Source organism: Stegostoma tigrinum, chromosome 25 (assembly GCF_030684315.1).
Source record: "Stegostoma tigrinum isolate sSteTig4 chromosome 25, sSteTig4.hap1, whole genome shotgun sequence".
In the NCBI taxonomy this organism is placed as follows: domain Eukaryota; kingdom Metazoa; phylum Chordata; class Chondrichthyes; order Orectolobiformes; family Stegostomatidae; genus Stegostoma; species Stegostoma tigrinum.
This window is the reverse complement of record NC_081378.1, coordinates 49,882,560-49,898,147: the sequence shown is the minus strand read 5'-3', so window position 1 is coordinate 49,898,147 and position 15,588 is coordinate 49,882,560. Positions and strand designations below refer to the sequence as shown.

Below are 15,588 nucleotides of genomic sequence, written 5' to 3'. Positions count from 1 at the left end.
GGACCTTTGTGGTCTCAGCAATATCTGAGAAATGGTCCCCTTCTTTGGCCTACATATTTCAAAATGGCTCTTGAGCATTTGGATAAATATAACCTTCTAGGCTGCTGTTATGTATTGATGCGGGATGACGGGGTTGCATATTTCTCAAAGGACTTTAGTTCTACTTCAGAACGTCCCATGAGGGTTTGTCCAAACATATGAAGAGTGTGAAATTCTGGAACAGAAACTGGCCCCACATCCCAGACTTTCCATGATGGAAACTCTCTCCATAACAGCATAAGATGTGGAAATCACAAAAAAAACTGGGAATCTTATCCCTGAATCCATTTGGACAGGCAGGTTACCCTTTAGAGAGGTGAGATACTCTTATACATTGGGTATCCTCAGACACCTCAGGGGTGGCTCAAGTCAGGTACTCCTGGTGGGTGAGGGGGTGAGTGGGGCAGAGGGGAGGGCATTCAGGTATCCTGGGGGTAAGGGTTTCAGGTTACCCTCTGTAATTGTGAAATGCAGGCAAGGCATGTACCTGAAAAGCCCACAAACCCATTGAAGTTGCCAAAGCCATTAGAGAACCTTTAAAGCTATCAAAGGCCCATCAAAAATGTCAGGCAACTTTCAAACCCCTTCAACTAATCTCTTATGAAAATAAACATTTGTATTCTTAGTTTCTTTTTAGTCAATAAGAGTGTTGTTTAAATGGGGATAAAATCCATGGACACACTATGTCAACAATGCTCCTGAGTTTGCCTACAGTCAATATGATGAGTACTGGCATGGAGGGGACAGTGCAAAGGATCCTGGGTGGGGCTGGGATTTGGGTTGGCACTAATTTGGCATGGGATAGAAAGGGTAAGGGTGATAGGCACATGGGCAGAATTTACCACAGGGGCAACAAAGGACCAGGGTGGTCAGACAGGTCATAGGTTGGCACAGGGGCTATCAGATGACACCTGGGGGTCAGAAGAGGGCATCTGTGAGATGGCAAAGATGGGGCATGGTGAGGGGATGTGTGAGGAGTAGATGTGGGAGGTGAAGGCTGAAGGGAAGGTTTTGGTGCCATTACTTTTCCACTGGGCTGCAGTTCAGTGCCACACAGGGTGGCAGGCCTTGTACCCAGCCCACATCTGCAGCCAGCGGCTCTCACTGTCATCCAAGGAATGCCCAGCCTGTTTCCCAAGGATCCCGCCATCCAGTAATGAAAATCCAACCTTGTGGGGATCTTTTCTCGGGCCAAATTTACAGGTCCAGTGTAAATGCCCCCTCTCTGCACTTCCGGTCTGGAGGCAGGAATGTGAGAGGCTTACAGGAGAGTTTGGAATGATCCCATCCTTCCAAATGTTGGGGTAAAAGTTTCCTTTTGAACCCCAAGATGGCAATGGATCTGATGGGAGTGCAGGGATGCAGCGTGTGAAGATAATCAGTCCTCCAAAGCAATTTATGCCGCAGGCTGCCTCAAGTTCATTATAACATCAAAACTGTCAAAGTTCAACAATTGCAGTTAGTTACCTTCACGAATTTGATTTCGGAACTGACTTTCCAGAAGCTCCATTTGAATGTTTAGACTCTTAGAGAACTGTTTAGCTTTCCGCTTCGTTGCCCAAAAATAACCTGAAGGCACACAGAGCTCCATCAATGATCAACCAAACAAAAACAGGAGATTCCACATCAGAAAAGATTAATTATACAGGAGCGATTCTGACAAATAAATCCAACAACATCAATCGAACTGTCGCAAGCAGTTGGGATTCTTAGACCCATAGTCTAGCCATTCAGCAAGAAAAAATGGTGAGTGTCAAAGATATACAATAGGAAGCTCATGTTGTAAAAACCTTTCACAGAATGTGGTGTCACTGCCTGGCCAGCATTTGTCTCCCATTCCTAACTGATCCGGAGAAAGTAGAACTGTTTTTTAGAATTAAATTTTAAAATGGCGTTGAGGCGCTGCCTTGAACCTCTACTGTTCTTGGGATGTAGCTACACTGACAGTGTCTTTAGGGCTGAAAGTTCCCAGTAACACTGAAGGAACAAAGATATATTTTCATGCCAGGAGGGTGAGTGACTTGGAGGGAAATTTGTAGATGTTCCAATGAATCTGCTGCTGTTGGCCTTTGAGGTGATAGAGGGGGAATCCAGACTAAGGGAGGAAACCGGAGCATCCGGAGGAAACCCACGCAGGCACGGGGAGAATGTGCAAACTCCGCACAGACAGTTACCCGAGGCTCGAATTGAACCTGGGTCCCTGGCCCTGGGTGGCATCAGTGCTAACCACTAGGCCACCCGTGCCACCCTGAGTTGCCTTCTGCATGTTAGTGATGGAAGGAGTGACTACTGAAGGTTGTGGCTGGGGTACCAATTAAACCAGTCCATTTGTTTTGAATTGCATTGCGTTTCGCTGGAGACACATACATCCAGTTTGTCCTGTCTTGAGCTTTGTCAACAGTGCACACGCTCTGGGGAGTTGGGTGACATCTAGGGAGGTATAGTGAGGGACTTGGGAGGGAAGGTAACCAAAAGCTTGACCAAGAGGCAGGTTTTAGGGAGGTTTTAAAAGATGGAGAGACGTAGGAAGGCAAACAGGCTTATGGTGGAAATTCTAGAGCTTAGAGCCTGAACAACTGAAAGTGCAATATCCATGAGAGGAGTGATTCAAAGTGGAGTGTGCAAGAGACTGGAAAGGGAGGAGCACTGGAATCTCACAGGAATATGCAGCGCAGGAAATGACTGAGGTCAAGAGGGGGAAGGTCAAGGAGGGGCTGGGGTTTGAGATGAGCATTTTAAAATTGTGAGGTGAGATAGGATGTCAGTGAAAGCCAGCGATCACAGGGGTGACAGTCGAGTAGAATTTGGTGCAAGTTTAGACACAGGCATCAGGGTTTGGGGTGAGCACATGTTTGTGTTAAGTGGATGATGGGAAGCTGGTCAAGGGAGGTAACTCAGGCATGGCCACACAGCAGTTGAGCTGAGTGAGGGTCCTCATCAAGGTGGAAGGCAGCAGTCTGAGACGAGGTATGGCTACAGCATCACACACTCAGCTTAGGGTCAAACAGCACATGAAAACCCTGACTGGAGGGATTCAAAGAATAAAACGGAGGGGAAGAGCAGCTTAAATTAGCAACGCACTCAAGGGAGTTCAATGGGGAAGTGAGAAAACATAGTAGAGATGCAAACATGGATTATGCAAAGACTGAGGGTCAATTTAAAGGGAGAAAATACCAAAGTCTCCTAAAAACACATCAATGGCAAAATGAAGAATTAGGCTGATTGGGGAATAAAAAGGGGATTTCCTAAAAGGCAACAGTCATGGCTGAGGAGTTAAATGAAAATGTAAACATCTGTCTTTGCCAAAGAAGGAACTGCTACCCGGGCCATGTTGACAAACGAGGAACTCTAATGGGGTTGATGAGTAAGTTTGTGGATGACAAGAAGATTGGTCGGGTGGTTGAAGGAGATCTTGGATTTCAGGAAGATGTAGGTAGGTTGGTCAGATCGGCAGATGGAAATTAATCGTGGAAAGACGTGAGTTCATAGATTCCCTACAGTGTGGAAACAGGCCCTTCAGCCCAACAAGTCCACACCAATCCTTGGAGCATCCCACCCAGACCCATTCCCCTATAACCCACACACCCCTGAACACTACGGGCAACCTAGCATGGCCAATCCACCTAGCCTGCACATCTTTGGACTGTGGGAGGAGACGGGAGCACCCGGTGGAAACCCGCACAGACACAGGGTGGAATGTGCAAACTCCACACAGGCAGTCGCCCAAGGGTGGAATCGAAGCCAGGTCCCTGGCGCTATGAGGCTGCAGTGCTAACCACTGAGCCACTGTGCCATGGTGAGGTGATGCAATCTGGAAAAACTAACCAGACATGGGAATACTGAATGAACAACAGGACACTAGGAAGATCAGCGGGATCCTGGGATACTTGTCCACAGATCCCTGAAGGTGGCAGATCAGATTAATAGGCTGTTAAAAAGGCATTCAGAATGCTTGCGTTTATCACTCATGGCATAGATTATAAGGGCAGAGAGGTTATGTTGGAGCTTTGCCAAACTCCAGAGGACTGGAGATCAGAATTTACACCCTTGCTGTAAAAGTATTGCAAACATAAATCCCACGATTACAGACCAGTCTGTTTAACTTCAGTGGGTTGGGCTAACCTCTAGAACCAAGTATTCAGGATATACTTATGGAAAAACGTTAATCAAGAAACAGCCAGCGTGGGTTTCTAAAGGAGAAATCAAGCATTGACTAATAGGCTAGAGATTTTTGGAGAGGAAACAAAGGCTCGATGTGGTTAATGCTGTTACATTGAAACGTAGAATCCAGGAGTAGGAGTTGCCCACTGCCTGATAATCCTGTGCTATTTAATCGGACCTTAGCTGATCCTCTACCTCAACACCACTTCCCCATTTTCTCTCCAAATCCCTTGAAGGTTTTAAAATATATGAATTTATCCATCTCTTTCTTGAATATACTCAGTGACTTAGTCTTCTCTGCCAACTGTGGTAGAGAATTCCACACATATATAGAGTGAGGAAATGTTTCCTCATTTACCTCAGTGTTACAGCATAGCTGGGCTTCCGGAAGGCATTTGTATCACACAACAGACTTGTAAAAGAAAGTTAAAGCACATGGAGCAAAGGAGACAGTGGTAAATTGATCAAGTATAAGGGAATAAAAAGGTGGTGGTCGATGAATAATTTTCAGGCTGGAGGAAGGTTTGTATTGGTGGTACCCCAGGAGGAGCACTGGGCTATTCCTTATCCCGATTTTTAAATCTGATGCTGATCTTGTTCTCTGTAAACCTTCTCTGCAGCTGTAACATTGTAATCCTCTCTCTGTTCTGCTACCCTAATACACTTTGTGTGGTATGATCCACTTGTATTGCACACAAAACAAAAGTTTTCACTGTACCAAGGTACATGTGACAATGATAAATCAAATCAAATCAAAGGGTTACATCAATAACCTACATCTGAGTGCTCCGGGGCAATTTCAAAGTTTGTAGATGATAGGGAACTTGGAAGCATTGTAAACAGTAAGGAGGACAGGAGAAAACTCCAGGAGGGCATAGACAGAAGAAGTTGCTAGAGTAGACAGCCAGTTATTTCATGAAGTTCCATGTGGAAAAGTGTGAGGTGATGCTTTTTGAAAGGAAGAACTTTGTCAGAAAATATAAAATAGTGGTTACAATACTTAAGGGGGGTGCGAGAGCAGAGGGACCTGGATGCCTATGTCCACAAATTATCGAAGATGGCAGGACAGGTGAAGACAGCAGTTAATAAAGCAGAGATAGTAGGAACGGCCGATGCTGGAGAATCTGAGATAACACGGCGTGAAGCTGAATGAACACAGCAGGCCAAGCAGCATCAGAGGAGCAGGAAGGTTTGACGTTTCAGGTCGGGACCTTCTTCAGAAAATGAAGGGTCTGAACTTCTGAAGAAGGGTCTTGACCTGAAATGTCAAACCTTCCTGTTCCTCTGATGCTGCTTGGCCTGCTGTGTTCATCCAGCTTCATGCCGTGTTATGTCAATTAATAAAGCATACAGTGTCCTGGGCTTTATTAATAGGAGCACAGAATAAAATGATGCTGAACTTAAGACGACATTTGTTGGACCTCAACTGGAGGATTGTATACTGTCCTGGGTGCCACACTATACAAAGGACATGAACATTTTTGAGAGAGTGCTGAAGGTGTTTATAAACTGGTCTTAGAGATGACAGACTTCAGTGATGAGGACAGGCTGAAGACGTTGCATAGGCTGTTTACCTCGAACAGAAGGCAGCTAAGAGGAGATCTGATAGAGGCTTCCAAACTCAACAGGTCCGGATAGAGTAGGTATGGAGAAGCTGTCCTCATTCTTGACCCTTCTATGCATGACAGGGCACAGGCTTCATGTGATTTGCAAACAAAATAACAGTGATATGAGGAAAAGCTTTTTCACACAGTGAGTACTAATGACTGGAATGCACTGCCTGGTAGAGGCAGGTTCAACTGGGGCATTCAAAAGGGCATTGGATGATGAACGAAATGTGAGGATATGGGGAAAAAAAGGCAGGACGAATAGCCTGTGCATGTAGGGCCGAATGGCCACCTTTGACTCTGTAACATTTTGGGATCTTCAAACAAAGTTTAACTTGCATTTAAATGGCACCTTCCATAACCACTGGAAGTCTAAATGTGCTTTACAACCAACGATGCACTTCTTGAACAGTAGTCACTAACGTATTGTAGAAAACACGGCAACCAATTTGCACACAGCAAGCCCCCACAAAAGAAAAGCAACAATGAGCAGAGAAGGCGTTTGTGTGATGGTGACTGAAGTATGAATATTGGGCAAGACACAGGGAAGAACTCCACATTCTTCTTCACGACAAAACTAAGGGATCTTTTATTACATTGAGGGAGACCAATGGGGCCTTGATCTTTCCACTGAAACATCTTGCAGATTATCATGTTACCAACTGAGTGACAGCTGACTCCTTAGGGAGGCAGAGCAAGGAAGATGAGCTGGTGGTTTTAAGCTACAGAAGGATGAGGGATAGGTTTGTTCAGGGGAAGAAGATGATAGCACATTTGACGGTCTGGGGGAACAGACGTGAGGAAACAGGAATCGTGAGCAAAATCAGGAAATGACTAAGGAAGCTAAGTGTTCAACTGTTTGTTTGAAAGAGCCTAGTGGCGAGAGGAATGGGTCATATGAGCCAGAGCACATAAGAGAGGACAGTGCAGGAGGTGGAGTGGAATCTAAAGAAAGACTCAAATTGGGGGCAGGGGTAAATGTTGTAGACATTTGTTGCAAAGGCTTAGGAGTGAGAGCATGCGTGGGCAAAGGAGCTGAACAGATAACTTCAAAATCATCAAAACACAATAGAAAAATGACATCATAAACATTCTGACAAATCAATAAACATCCGTGGAGCCATAAAAGAATAATCAATTTATCCTTCACCACTTTATGAGCAGAACAAATTCAATAAGTAACATTCCATAAACAATAATTTCTTCAGGCTTTAATTTTCACAAGATACTGATATCCGGTACTTGTATTTCATATGCTGCAATTATTAGATTTTTCTACTCATCTATCCGACACCCATCTAACCATCCTTCTTTCATCTAGCCAGCCCAACTCTCTCTCTGTATTTACCTCTCTCTTCATCCACTGATCTATTTTCTACACCATTCCATTTCTCCTTACATTCACTGATCTTCCCTCCATCCCAGATATCTGTCTGTGTAACCTTCCCTCAATCCCATCCTCTCCCTCTCCTTATCCATCGTGCCTTTAGTCAGGTAGCAGAGCAAGGCAAACAATTTACAGGAAGGCAAAAGGCAAAAGAAAAATACATTTTGGGAGTAAAACCAAGACTGATTAGTTATTTTGTAGAAATACTTTGAAATTTTAACAAAATATGCATTAAATGCTCACCAATAATGAAAAGCAGCAGCATAATAGGCATCAGAATCAGTATAACTAAAATGGGCTTTTTGCTGGGAGGTTGGCTTCTTAAAATTTTCTCGTAACCACCAACTTTCACCTAACAAGAAAACACAATTTTAACACATTTGCAGTGTATTCTACCACATTCCAACAAATTAAACTGAATTATGTAAATAGCTGTGAAGTCAGATGTGTCGCTGAGATGAAATAATTATGATTTTACCAGAGCAGTTACTCTTCAATATTTCCGGTGAATGTTCTATGACTTGATATGACTTCCAAGGCTGTACAGAATAATGGAGGAATCATTCCCAAAGCTTGGAATGAAGCAAGTTTTATTCTGGAGTCCTGGAATAGAATGCCACTTATCTGTAGGTGTCAGTGTGGTGCAGAATTGTAACTCGGTGAGCAGGGTGCCTCTCTGGGTTACTAATAACTCTAGGGTCCCATTTACATCCTGTTGGTTAGCTGCACATCTTCAGGACAGGTGAAGAGAGGCAATCAGTTATTTGCCAATGGTTAAAGACAAAGAGATCTCATAGCACAGTATGTACATCACTGCTACTGAGCCATCACTGTTACTGAGCATTAGACTTGCTTCACTTGAGATCATTGGATTTTGTTTAATGGCTCAATCTGGAACTCCAGATCTTTATTCTTCTCGTTCCATTGGGCTCTCAGCTTTATCATTCCTCATTCTAACAAAACGCTTAGCACAGGGGATGGCCAAGTGGTATTATTGCTGGAATATTAAGCCAGAGACCCAGATAATACTCTGAGGACCCAGATTCAAATCCCATCATGGCAGACAGTGGGGATTCCAATAAAATATCTGGAATTAAGAGTCCAATGACGACCGTGAATTCACTGTCGACTGTCAGAAAATCCCATCTGGTTCACTGATGCCACTTAGGGAAGGAAGCTGCCATCCTTACCTGGTCTGGTCTATGTGTGACTCCAGATCCACAGCAATGTGGTTGAATTTGAACTGCTCTTGGGACAATCGGGGAAGGGCAATAAATGCTGCCTGGCCAGCCATGCCCTATTCTGTTAATAAATAAAGGATCTTCAGATCTGACGACATCAACTTGTTGCATGGTTGAGAATGATTCTTTAGAATCATTGGCTAACATTTATCCAGCAACCATCTTTATAGACTAGCTAAGCACTTGGCTGCAAAGTGTAATTAGAGCACCAATTTGGTTATGTTCAGTTTTCATTCGTGTTATGTCCTCCACAATATTTATATCTTTTCCTCTGGGTTATGGTCTCTCTGCAGGCCCTTCTGCAATTATGTCTTCTCTTCCTCAAATGTTGTTCTTGTTTGCTTCGGAATATCTCAGCTAAATGTGAAGCCTTGTCTCTTCTCCTACTGACATGCTGCATTGATAATTGACTTAGAGGTTCTGCCCATGTGGATAGTTTTCTTGAGAATAAATTTCTACTTTTTTCAGCGAATGTGCTTTCATGACAGGATCTCTTATTCCCAAGAGAATCCTATTCTGATGAGTTCGTCTTTTAGTTGTCCAAATTCAAGATTTAGCTAGATATATCTGTGCAATCAAATCTTGCTCAATAGTCTTCCAATGCCCCAATTCATAAGTACTGTTATAGAGTCACAGAGCCATATAGCATGGAAACAAACCATTTGGTCCAATTCGTCCATGTGGAACAGATATCCTAAATTAATCTAGACCCATTTGCCAGCATTTGGCTCATATTCCTCTAAACCCTTCCTATTCATGTACCCAACTGTTCATAAGTTATATTAACATAGGTTTCAAAATGTACCTTCTAAACCTTTGAAGTCTCTGTGTTTTGGATTTCTGTTCACCTGCAAGATCCAGACTACAGTGTAGCTTATAGCAGGCTTTCCCCAGCACTGACAGCAAAATTGCTACTCTTTTCTGCTCAGGCTGATTAATTAATTCTATAGCTATTTCACACATTTTGCCACCAAAGGATGGAAAAGAAATCCAATTTTGTCTCTTATTTCTTTTCATTTCCATATCAGCAGAAAGTTGAAAATGTAATTCAAACAGTAATTCAAATCTGCAGACTGCTGCTCATATTTTCTCCTCGTTGTTTCTATTTGTAGCTGGCTTTCATACAGCTTTGGAAATCCATACATTTTCAGCTGCACCATGCCTCAAGTGAAGTGTGTTTAAGGGCCTTCTCAAACAACACTCAAAGGCAGTTAGACAGCAGAGGTAGAGCTCACATGACTATGGCAAGCCAGCCAGTTCAGTTTGTAAATTTCGCCAAACATCTCCTGTCATGTGGCTGAGAAGCTCTAGTCAATTCAAATTCTGACGCTTTCACTGTGAAACACAATTGTCATAAATTAAACCCTGTACTCTTGCAAGGAATACAATTAGTGAATTAGGCATATCCAGAATGCCAAATCATGCAATCTCACAGCACAAAGAGAGGTCATTAGATTTGCTGAGTCTGCGTCAGCTCTCTAAAGAAAGACCAATTCAATTTGTCCCATTCTCCTATTCCTTTCCCAAAACTGTGCAAACCTTCCTTTTATGACCACTTATCCAAACCCTTTTTGAAAGTTTCCATTGAATCTGCTTCCACCACATGTTCATGATGTAGAGATGCTGGTGTTGTACTGGGATGGACAAAGTCAGAAGTCACACAACTCCAGGTTATAGTCCAACAGGTTCATTTGCAATCACAAGCTTTAGGAGCGCTGTCCCTTCATCAGATGATATGCCATTTCACCTGACAAAGGAGCAGGGCTCTAAAAGCTTGTGATTTCAAATAAATCTGTTGGAGTATACATTGGAGTTGTGGGCTTCCGACCAAATGTTCAGAAAGAGCATTTTAAGAACAACAATTCACTGAATAAAAAAACATCTCATCCCTCTTCCAGGGCCTTTGCTGAGTGTCTTATGTTTGTGAATCTCCTGCCATATGGTAACAATCTTTCCCTACAATTCTGTTCACCAAACTTGAACTGGTCTATCAAACCTCCTCTTCTTGAAGGTTGACAATCCCAGCCTCTCCCACAAAACTGAAGTGCCTCATCCCTGCACTGTTTCAGTAAATCTTTTGGAGGTCTTTCTAAGGCCCTGATAGTCTTTCAAAATCTACAAGGTCTACAAAATCATGAGGGGTATAGGCAGGGTGGATAGCAAAAAGCTTTTTCCCAGAGTGGGGGACTCAATTACTAGGGGCCATGAGTTCAAAGTGAGAGGAGGAAAGTTTAAGGGAGATATGTGTGGAAAGTTCTTTACACAGATGGTGGTGGGTGCCTGGAACGCGTTGCCAGCGGAGGTGGTAGACGCAGACACGTTAGCATCTTTTAAGATATATTTGGACAGGTACATGGATGGGCAGGGAGCAAATGGACACAGTCCGTTAGAAAATGGATGACAGGTTAGACAGAGGATCTTGATCAGCGCAGGCTTGGAGGGCCGAAGGGCCTGTTCCTGTGCTGTAGGTTTCTTTGTTTGTTTCTTTTGTTTTTTCCAAAGGATGGTGGCCAGAATTGGACATACCGCTCCAGCTCAGGGCCACCAGTGATTTGTGAAACGATCTGGTCATACCCACCCCCTTGGACTTACTTCCACTTCAGATATTGAAGAGTCGGATGTAATCTGTTCACATTTTATTCTATCTTCTGTCACTTCTGTAATGTTACATTCTGTTCGGCCTTCCTTGCTCTTCAGAACAGAAATTGTCAGTTCACTCTTGACAAGTTTTAAATGATCTTTCTTTTTCTTAAAATAAACAAGACAGCAAAGTTAGGGAGAGACTTAAAGCAAACGAGACCTGAAGAAGGACTTAATAAGTGAGAAAAGTAAATCATTTTTACCGCTACTGTTATCACAATTTTTTCGTCATCACGAGCCATTGTGAAATTGTAGAATTCAGGGTCTTCTAGGTACGTCATATTGATCTCTTGCTGCTTTATTCCGAACATATTGAATAACATGGGCTGCTCACTTGGGGCTCCACTGCTCTTAGTAGATAGTGACTGACAGACCCAGATCGAATTTTGACGTGAACATTTCTGTCTCACAAACAGTGAAGATTCGTACCGAATAAATAATGTAAAAGATTAACTTGTGCTTTTGCTATTGTTGTAAAGGTCAATCAGTTCCATTGCAACTAAATACAGAGAAGTCACCATGAGTCAAATCCAATGGGCCCCAAAAATTTGTGTTCAGTGAAGCTTTGAAGGCTCCCACGGCACACAATTTGCCAAAAAATGCGGCATAAGCTGGAAGAACAGCGCCTCTTTTTCCACTTGGGCACCCTGAAGCCCTCTGGATTCAATATCAAGTTCAACTTTACGGCTTGAGCTTTCCCATGTCCTTACCCCAACCTGTACCCAGCAGGCCTTGTTATCACATCATCTGCTACTACACACAACCCATTGTTAGACACTAACATTAACAGCTATTCACCATTCTCACCTCATTGTTATCCACTCTCTTGTCTGTCCAGCTGTCCTTGTCTTTCTTTGGGGTCTATCTCCACCTATCGTTTACTGCTTAGCCTCTCTATCGCCTTATCTTCTGCCTAAAAGCCCATATTTCCTTGGTGCCATCAGTTCTGAGGAAGAGTCACTGGACCCTAAACATTAACTCAGATTTCTCTCCAAAGATGCTACCAAACTTCCTGGGATTTTCCAGCAATTTCCATTTTGGTTGCCAATAAATGTGCCCGTTTGGCCTTGTGTTTCAGAATGGTCAACAAACCCAATGGTAGAATCTCCCACTTTGCTGCATCAATATCACTTTTTATTCAAAGACAACACTTTTAAACTTTAGACATGCTCACTGGATTTCTATTTCTCCACAGGGAGATTTAAGTGTCAAATAGCTTCTCTTTTGTTTGGGGCCCTTAGGCCCTTGTGTGGTCTTACTCTGGTCCAGCTGGTTGTGCAACCATGTGATAGGTTTAAGATAACCTGGAGTCAGCTAATTCAGAATTTCCATTCATCATGGGCATCATAGAGTAATAGAGCTGCACAGCACAGAAACATGCCCTTTGGTCCAACTTGTCTGTGTCATCCAAAATGAATCTAGTCCCATTTTCCAGCATTTGGCCCATATCCCTCTAAACCCTTTCTATTCATGCAGCCATCCTTTTAAATGTTGTAATTGTACCAGCCTCCACCACTTCCTCTGGCAGCTCATTCCATACACGCACCACCCTCTGTGTGAAAAATTTCCCTTTAGATTCATTTTAAATCTTTCCCCTCTATGCCCTCTCGTTTTGGACTCCCCTACACTGGGCAAAAAGGTCTTGTCGATTTACCCTATCCATGCCCCTCATGATTTTATAAACTTCTGCAGGGTCACCCCTCAGCCTCTGATGTTCCAGGGAAAATAGCCCCAGCCTATTCAGCGACTCCCTATAGCTCAAACCCTCCAAGCCTGGCAACATCATTCCATTGGAGTTGCCATTGTGTGACTGGGAAAGGTTGACAGTCAACGGAACCGGAATTTCAAGTTATCCAAATTTGACTCAATGTGACTTCACTGTATTTTATTTGTGATTAACCGAGGAAAGCTGTAGTTACTGAAAATCAAATGAACTCACGCCTGGATCCTTGGAGTTTATAGTTAATGAAGTCTGCATCCATTGAACCACGTCTAAATTAATCCCACTTACTGTAAGGGCTCGGCCTCCGCTGGAAAAAACAAACCGGAGCTATCAATACATTATAAATGTCAGCAGACAATGTGGTTATAGGGCCCCTGCCCTGTTCTTGTTGTGTTTTAACTAGGGGGTGTTTGGGTGTACCAGTCTATGAGAAGATGCTGTTTTAGAGTCTGAGGGCTTTTCACAGTAACCCTCTCTAAATTGCTTTTACCTGTACTGTCTGGTCATCATCATGACATTATCAATCACATAATTTCCAATGTACATGCTCAACAGTTAACTCTTTACTCTACACTTCTATTTAGGGTGTAAGCTTTGACAGTGGGATCCTGCTGTGTAGGACCTGTGATCTCCCTTCTTACGATGCTTCTTGCCCTTACAATTCAACCCATTGAGTCTGCACTGATACCTGAAAGAGCATTCCACCCCAGCCCCTGTATCCCACATTTACCATGAATAATCTACCCAACCTGCACACTGCAGGGCAATTTAGCATGGCCGGTCTACCTAACGTGCACATGTCTGAACTGTGGGAGGAATCCCAGTCAGACACAAGGGAACATGCAAATTCCTCACAGTCAGTCACCCAAGGCTGGAATCGAACCCAGGTCCCTGGATCTGTGAGGCAGCAGTGCTAACCACTGAGCCACCATTTTTTGATTTGATTTTTGATTTCAAAGAAAATGTGCGGAGCTGATTTACAATGAGGCTGTTGTGTGTCTATTGATTTATCCAAAAGGCATATGTTTAGAGGTTACTTAGTTGCTCCTAGATTGAAATTTATTTTTACTTCATCCAGTCAAGAATTTATTTGAAAAATTTCAAATATACCTTTAAAATAATTGAATCACTCTGATTTATTCATATGTCTACCCCAAACTGCGCTTGAGAAAATAATAGTGAGCTACCTTCCTGAAACTTCCTGAATAGTGCATTTAGTGTAGGAACACAATGTCATTGAGAAGGGAATTCCTGGATTTTGACCTAACGACAGTGAAGGAGCGGAGATATACTTCCAAATCAGGATGGCGAGTGGCTTGGAGGGGAGCTTGCAGGTGGCGCTGCTGTTGGATTTTGGGAATCCGTGGCATAGTTTACATAAATATGAACAGCTGGACATCTGTAAGTGATGGTTCATTGAGAAGCAGCAGTTTAAAAAAGTATACAGCAGCAACAATTGAGGACGGTTCACTAATATCAGATGGCAAACGGGCTGATGCTGGCACAAAAATGTATCAGCCTCATTAAAGTTGCAAAGGCAGTGTTTCTTGCAGTTTTCCACCACTTTCTGGGTGAAAATATATTTTCCCACGTTCCCTCTAAATCTTCTGCCCCTTGCCTTAAATCTATGTCCCCCTCCCCGGTCACTGATCCCTCATCAAGGGGAAGAGTTTCTTCCTGTCTACCCTATCTATGCCCCTCATAAATTTATACTACTCAATCTTGACCCCTCTCGGTCTCTTCTGCTCCAAGGAAAACAATCCCAGTCTGTCCATTCTCTCTTCATAACTGAAACTCGTGAGCCCAGGCAACATCCTGGTAAACCCACTCTGCACCCTCTCCAATGCTACCACATCCCTCTTACGACGTAGATTCCAGAACTGCACACAATACTCTAGCTGTGGCCTAACCAATATTTATGCAATTCCAGCATGACCTCCTGCTCTGAAGCTCTATGCACTGGCTAGTAAAAGCAAGTATCCCATATTCTTTCTTAAACACTTTATCCACCTGCCCTGTTACATGTAGGGAGGATGTGATTACATGAACACCAAGGTCCCTCTGATCCTCAGAGCTTCCCAGGACCCTACCATTCATCATGTATTCCCTTGTTTTGTTTCTTCTGCCCAAGTACATCATCTCACATTTAGCCAAATTGGATTTCATTTGCCACTGACCAGCCCATCTGGCCTGCCCGTCTATATCTTCTTGTAATCTGAGGCAATCCTCCTTACTAGTTACCAACCCTCTAATTTTTCTACCATCTGCAAATCATTTATATAAACCACAAACAGCAAGGGTCCCAACACTGGCCCCAGTGTGACTCTGCTGGGCACAGGCTTCCTGTCTCCCTCTGCTTCCTGCCCATCAGCCCACTGTGGATCCAATCGGACAAATTTCTTTGGATCCCATGTAGCACCTTATAAAAAGGTGATGGGGAAGTGATGGCCTAGTGGTATTATCACTGGACTGTTAATCCAGAGACTCAAATAACGCTCTAGGGTCCCGGGTTCAAATCCTGCCGTGGCAAATGGTAGAATTTTACTTCAATCAATATCTGAACTTAAGAATCTAACGATGACTGTGCATCCTGTGTCGGTTGTTGGAAAAACCCGTCTGGTTCACTAGTATTCTTTAGGGAAGGAAACTGTCATCCTTACCTGGTCTGGCCTACATGTGACTCCAGACCCACAGCAATGTGACTGACTCTTAACTGTCCTCTGGGAAATTAGGGATGGGCAATAAATGCCTAACCAGCAATACCCCTCATCATGTGAATGGATGAAAAAA

General features: G+C 43.4%; 1 protein-coding gene across 2 annotated transcripts in view; it reads right to left on the bottom strand.

Moving 5' to 3' along the window:
- plxnc1 (plexin C1) overlaps positions 1–15,588 on the bottom strand; it is a 111,649-nt gene that overhangs the window by 33,948 nt on the left and 62,113 nt on the right. For both annotated transcript variants that reach the window (XM_048554594.2, XM_048554595.2), the window contains exons 15-19: positions 13,015–13,105; positions 11,279–11,476; positions 11,028–11,183; positions 7,438–7,546; positions 1,507–1,608 (exon numbers count right to left, since the gene is read on the bottom strand). In XM_048554594.2, the coding sequence (XP_048410551.1) occupies positions 1,507–1,608; positions 7,438–7,546; positions 11,028–11,183; positions 11,279–11,476; positions 13,015–13,105 (656 nt within the window). The remainder of the gene's footprint in view (positions 1–1,506; positions 1,609–7,437; positions 7,547–11,027; positions 11,184–11,278; positions 11,477–13,014; positions 13,106–15,588) is intronic.